At 54.5% G+C, this 5,953-nt stretch overlaps 2 protein-coding genes across 3 annotated transcripts in view; both read left to right on the top strand.

Moving 5' to 3' along the window:
* Positions 1-2,346, top strand: part of TMEM81 (transmembrane protein 81) — a 2,669-nt gene extending 323 nt beyond the window's left edge. Inside the window, exon 1 of the mRNA XM_017727257.1 lies at positions 1-2,346. This exon is cut by the window's left edge and continues 323 nt beyond it. Coding sequence (XP_017582746.1) covers positions 1,554-2,330 — 777 coding nt within the window. The 5' untranslated portion in view covers positions 1-1,553 and the 3' untranslated portion in view covers positions 2,331-2,346.
* Positions 1-5,953, top strand: part of RBBP5 (RB binding protein 5, histone lysine methyltransferase complex subunit) — a 35,094-nt gene that overhangs the window by 15,492 nt on the left and 13,649 nt on the right. The window lies entirely within an intron of this gene.

The raw sequence follows: 5,953 nt of genomic DNA, 5'->3' as shown, positions 1-5,953 counted from the left end.
TGGGTTGGTTTTATTGAAGAGAAGGAGTAAATCTGGAGTAAAACCAAACCCTGAGTGCTCAGAGCTTTACTCAGGGGATGGAATTCCCAGAGAATCCATGGCTGCTCCATCCCTGGAAGTGTCCAAGGCCAGGCTGGACGGGGCTTGGAGCAGCCTGGGATAGGGAGAGGTGTCCCTGCCCACGGCAGGGCTGGGATGGGATGGGATTGAAGGTCCCTTCCCACCCAGGCCAGTCTGGAATTCCCAGATCCCTGAGTGCGCTCGGAGCCAGGCTGGGAAAGGGCAGCTGAACACGGAGCTCCAAGGAGGATTGGGGCTGGAAAATCCCCCTCCTGGAGCTTTGGGAATAGATCGGATGTTCCTTATGTGCGGAAAAACTTGGAAAACCAAATCCCTGTGGGAATCCAGAGCTGCTGATCAGGAGACTCTGATTATGGGATGCCTTTTCCATGAAACTCTGGCCAAAAACTCTGAGGAACGTGGTTCCATAGCTCCGTAGAACTGGGGGGGATTCCTCCGTGAGAAAACCTGGATTTTCCAGGGAAGAACACTTGAGCATTGTTCTTGGGGATGCTTGAGCACCACACGGATCCCTCTGCAGTCTCCTCTCTGAGCGTTTTCCTGGGATGGCAGCGTGGGAATGGTTCCTGCGGATCCAGCAGTGGAGGTTTGGGGTCGGATCCGTCGGGAATGGGGGCTGTGCGAGCTCTCCCAGCTCCCGTGGCTCCTTCCAAGGCTGGGAATGGCATCCAGAGCCTCACCCAGAGCTTTGGGAGCCCTCAGCTCCCAGGATTTGCTCGGCCTTCCCTGAGGGTTCTTCCTTGGAATGTTGGGGGCTGTTGTTGGCTGTGACATCAGAGCTGCTCCCATGGGAACGGCTCCAGGGCCTGGTGTGGACACAGAGTGACTGGAGCCAAACCAGCTCGGCCCGGATTCCTATGGATCAGCCCGAGTAGAGGTTGGAATGTTGGGGTTGGATCTGGGGAGTGCTTCAGACTCTGGGATGTGTTTGTATCAGTCAGGACTGGGCAGGGCCTCCATAAGGAACTGGGATTTGGGGATTTCCTTACGCTCCACAGCGTTATTTGGGAGATTCCGGCAGCGATTCCTGCTTTTTTGGCGGCGTTGCCTTCGTTCAGTTTGGAGTTTGGTGGGAAAATTCAGCTGGAGCTGCTGCTTTTCCAGCAGAAATCCACCCAAACTAACGTGGGAGTTCTTACAGAGAGGGGAGAACTTCATCTCTTAAATTGCCAAATACACCCAAAACTGATGGGATTTGGGCGGAGTTGGATCGGATCCGATGGATCGGAACATCCCGCTGTCCCGTTCAGAGAACATTCCTGATGGAATTCCTGCGATTCCCGCCCTGCTGGATCCAGTAATGCGCTGCCGTGCCTTTTTTCAGTTGTGCCTCCAGCTCCACATCCGGGAGGCCTTTCCCTGCTGGAAGGATTAGATCAGGTGGGATGTCAGAGATACTCCGAAGAACCCGGCAGGTTCATGGAACAATTCTGGGCCCATTTGAGTGCTGAACTCTGGAAGAACCCCCGCAGATGGAGCACGGCCCCGTCGTGGCCATCCTGCTGTGCGCCCTGCTCCGCGTTCCAGCGGCGCTTCCCTCGGGCTGGGAGCCCATCCTGCTGGGGCTGAAGGCCCGGCTCGTGGTCAACTCCACGCCCTGCAGCGTCACCTGCGGGCGGGGCGTCAAGGAGGAGCGGCTGTGCGAGCTCAGCCCGGCCGGGGAGCGCCGCAATTGCTCCGTGCTGCGTTCCCGCTGCCTCAGCGATTGGATCTGCGGCCTCCGGCACCTCAGCGTTCCCCAGGGAAAACCCCTCCAGCTCAGCTGCCTCTCGCCGGACGCCGCCAGCCTCGAGGGACAGGATTTTGGCTACACCTGGAGGTTCGCCCGCGGGCTCATCACCACCAACGACCTCCTGTTCCATCCCTTCCGCAATCCCAGCCCTTCCCTGAGCTTTTCCCCGGCTCTGGAGTCGCATTCCGGGACCTATCGCTGCGACGTGCAGGTGCTGAGCTCCTTCCAGCTCGTCAAGAGGATCTACTTTGGCCTCAGGGTGATCCCTCAGGATCTGGTGGATCTCGACTTCCAGAAATCCCTGACCTGGGAGCAGCAGCTGGCGGCCAACGGGGAGGAACTGGGAAACGCCACCGGCCCCAGAGAGCGGGAGCAGCAGCACTGGGAAGTGTGGGAGGAGCAGGGGGTTTATGAAGTGGTGCTGGGAATCGGGAGCGGAGCGATCGTGGGGATCCTGCTCAGCCTCGGGCTCTGCTGCTTGGGCCACGTTTGCAGGAAAAGAGCAGCGGAGAAATGAACAGAGTTTGATGCAATTCCCTGGCTTTGGCTCTTTATTAGGATTAGGAATTCAGGAATTCGGGCTGGGATTCTTGGGGTCATCCACAGCTGGATTTTGATGATTCTTCCCTTCCAGCTCGGGACACTCCATGGATCCTGTAACTATTTTAGGTGATATTCATCATTTATTTTCAACAGACACAATTTATAACTGAGTATTTTTGGCCACTTTGGGGCCTGGAAAATCAGGACAGGGCTGGAGAACCTGAGCTGGATTTCCAGCAGGTGCTTCCAGTGGAATTCTGGAATAATCCAGCTGGGATTTGGAGCCCCCTGAGCCACAGCAAACAGCTCCCAGCTCCTCTTTGTTTTCCCTCGAGCTATTTGGGTTTTTTTTAATTTAACTTCCCATCCTTATTCCTGTCGAATTCCCTCCAATTTCCTTAAATGTCTCCTTAAATTTCCTTAAATTTCCTTAAAATTCTCCAAGAATTCTGTGGGATGGAGCTGCCCCAGTCAGGGGGTGAGAGGAATGAGGTTGGTTTTGAGCCGGTGTCGTTTCCCTCCAGTCCAACGCCTGCTCCCAGCGCTGGGGACAAGGGATGCCCCACTTCCCTCTGGAAGTTTATTCCCTTCCATGACATCCTGGAAAAAGCATTTTCTGGGATATTCCTGTGTGGTGCAGAGCAGGGAGCACTGGGAAGCAGCAGATGAGAGCTGGGGGTGTTTGATCCTGACTCAGAGCTGAGCTCATCCCTAAAATCTTTACGGGAACAGCTCAGTGGGATTGGGATCTTTCATTTTTCCTGGTGGTTGATGAGGATAAACCAGGAGCTCTGGAATCCGTGGAAGGACCTATTAAATACTTTTTTTTCCCCCAATTTTCTTCCACATTTGCTGTTTGATCCCTTTTTCCCTGTCAGCTACAGGGACACCCAAATCCCGGGAAAACAACAGTGCAGCTCTAACGTTAAAAACCTCAGCATTCCCGAGTTTATCCTTTTACCAGAACGACACAAAAACACTTTAACATTGAAAAAAGCTGGGAATGGAGGGAAATCATTTTATTTGTTTGGGTGAAAACCGATGGAAAAATTGGGTTTTATTTCTTTGGATGAAAACCAAACCAGGCACTTTCCAGAGCTGTTTTCCAGAGGGTTTTGTGGGTTTTTTTTTCGCTTCCTGAACATGGAAAAAATTGGGAATGACCCATCACAGCAGGCTGGGAGTTAATGGTCCAGAGCTGCCCCATCTGCAGGACCCTCTCTGCTCTTTGTCATGGAAATTTCAGCGTCTTGGGCCCAGCTGGGATTCCCAAATCCAGCGGGATGAAAGCTCCGGCACAATCCCGCTCTCCCTGCTCTGCTGGGGAGGTCAGAGCGGGAGCCAAAAATCCCCTTCATCTTTGGATTGTGGGGTTTTTAATTTCTGAGGGGAGCCAGGTGCCCAGAGCAGGGAAAATGAATCCGTAATTGGAATTTTTATTTGAAGATCGAGGACTGGGATGGCCGCTGGGGTCCAGCTGTCAGAAGGGGCCTTTAATGGGATTTTTTTGGGGGATGTTCTTTGATTTTTGAAGGGATGTTAAGGATTGGGGGATGTTTATCTTGACAGGCTGAGGGCAAGGAAGGGAGAGGCAGGAAAAGGAATAGCAGAGGTTGGAGCTCAGTGCTGAAGCAAAAACCTTTGGAAGAACATTCCCATCACTCCTTTTTTCCATCTCTCCCTTCAAATCATCTTTTCTTAACCACTGCCCCTGAATTCCCACCATAAACGGCAGGAATTTGGGAAAGAAGTGTCTCTTTCTGCTCTGAATTGGTGCCTGAACTTCTTTTTCCCGATTTTTCACTGTCACCTGGAGGCGAGGATGGCACAGATTCCATGGAAACCCCAGACTCCATGGAAACCCCAGACTCTCTGGGAACTCTGTGTGCTCCCTGTTCCCAGTGGGAGGAATTTCTGTGGTCCCAAGCTTTAGGAAGCAATCGGGAGCTTCCAGGGCTGCTCCAGGCAGATCCAGGAGGAGCTGGGAGCACTGGGATTGTGGATAAATCCCTGGGAGCTCCTCAGGCTTCTCTCAGCTGAGTAACATCGGTGTAACTCATGGGATGGCAGCAAAAAAACCCCCATAAATTGATTCTGGGGCTTTCTCACTCCATCCTCTGCTCATGGAGCTGTTATCCCATTCCCTGATCCTCTGGGATAGAATTCCTGTTCCCACCTTTCTCTCTCGCTGCTGGTTTTCCTCTCCAGGAGCGAAATCCATTAAAGCAGGGGTGTCCTTGCAGGGTGACCAGGGGTGTCCCTGTGGAGTGACCAGGGCTGTCCCTGCAGAGTGACCAGGGGTGTCCCTGTGGAGTGACCAAGGGTGTCCTTGCAGGGTGACCAGGGGTGTTCTTGTGGAGTGACCAGGGGTGTCCTTATGCAGTGACCAGGGGTGTCCCTGTGGAGTGACCAGGGCTGTCCCTGCAGGGTGACCAGGGGTGTTCTTGCAGGGTGACCAGGGGTGTCCTTATGGAGTGACCAAGGGTGTCCCTGTGGAGTGACCAGGGGTGTCCTTGCAGGGTGACCAGGGGTGTTCTTGTGGAGTGACCAGGGGTGTCCTTATGCAGTGACCAGGGGTGTCCCTGTGGAGTGACCAGGGCTGTCCCTGCAGGGTGACCAGGGGTGTCCCTGCAGAGTGACCAGGGGTGTTCTTGCAGAGTGACCAGGGGTGTCCTTGCAGGGTGACCAGGGGTGTCCCTGTGGAGTGACCAGGGGTGTCCTTGCAGGGTGACCAGGGGTGTCCCTGTGGAGTGACCAGGGGTGTCCTTGCAGGGGGACCAGGGCTGTCCCTGCAGGGTGACCAGGGGTGTCCGTATGCAGTGACCAGGGGTGACCAGGGGTGTCCTTGTGGAGTGACCAGGGGGGTCCCTGGGGAGTGACCAGGGCTGTCCCTGCAGCTCCCGGGGACAGGGCAGGAGCTGCCCCAGCACAGCTGAGCCCGGAGCTCCGGGACCTTTGGGATCACCAGGGGCTGGGGCTGTGTGGGGCTCCTTCCCTCTGTCCATCCTTCCTCCCTTCCCTCTCTTCATTCTCCCTTCCAATCCCATCAATTCCCGTTCTCTCCCTGCCTCTGCACACCTTTCACCCCTGGGCTGTATTTTAGGAAGCTCCAAGTGGTTTTAAGGAGGATTCCAAGCTTTTTCCTCCTCTGAGCTTTAAATACGGATTTTTGTCGTTTCCCGAGGTCCAAATACCAGATTTGCCGGGGCAGATCCTTCCCCAGGGCTCTCCCAAGCCCGGATTGATGGAATGGCAGAAGGGACTGCCCAAAACCGGGCTTAACAAAACCTGAGCTGCCCTGTATGGAGAGGGACTTCCCTGCCACAACCTGGGCTAAAAAGGGCAGGGAATTGGCATTTAGTGGGAAAACTGCATGTCAGGGCCCAGCCAGGAAATTCTGGGATTGGGACTGCCCAGGCTGGCACTGCTTTCTGTGGGATTGAGGAATTACAGGCAGGGAGAATTCCCTAAAAGCACCCTCAGGATGCAGCAACAGCAATCAATTCTCGTTAACTTTGGTCAACTGCTTTACTGGGAGACAGAGATTTCAATCCCAACATCGATTCCCAACCAGTCCTGTGAGTGTCAGCTCAGCAT

Source organism: Corvus brachyrhynchos, unplaced genomic scaffold, assembly GCF_000691975.1.
Source record: "Corvus brachyrhynchos isolate BGI_N302 unplaced genomic scaffold, ASM69197v1 scaffold72, whole genome shotgun sequence".
NCBI classification, from domain to species: Eukaryota; Metazoa; Chordata; class Aves; order Passeriformes; family Corvidae; genus Corvus; species Corvus brachyrhynchos.
Note: the sequence above shows the minus strand (reverse complement) of the source record. Positions and strands in the feature narration are given on the sequence as shown.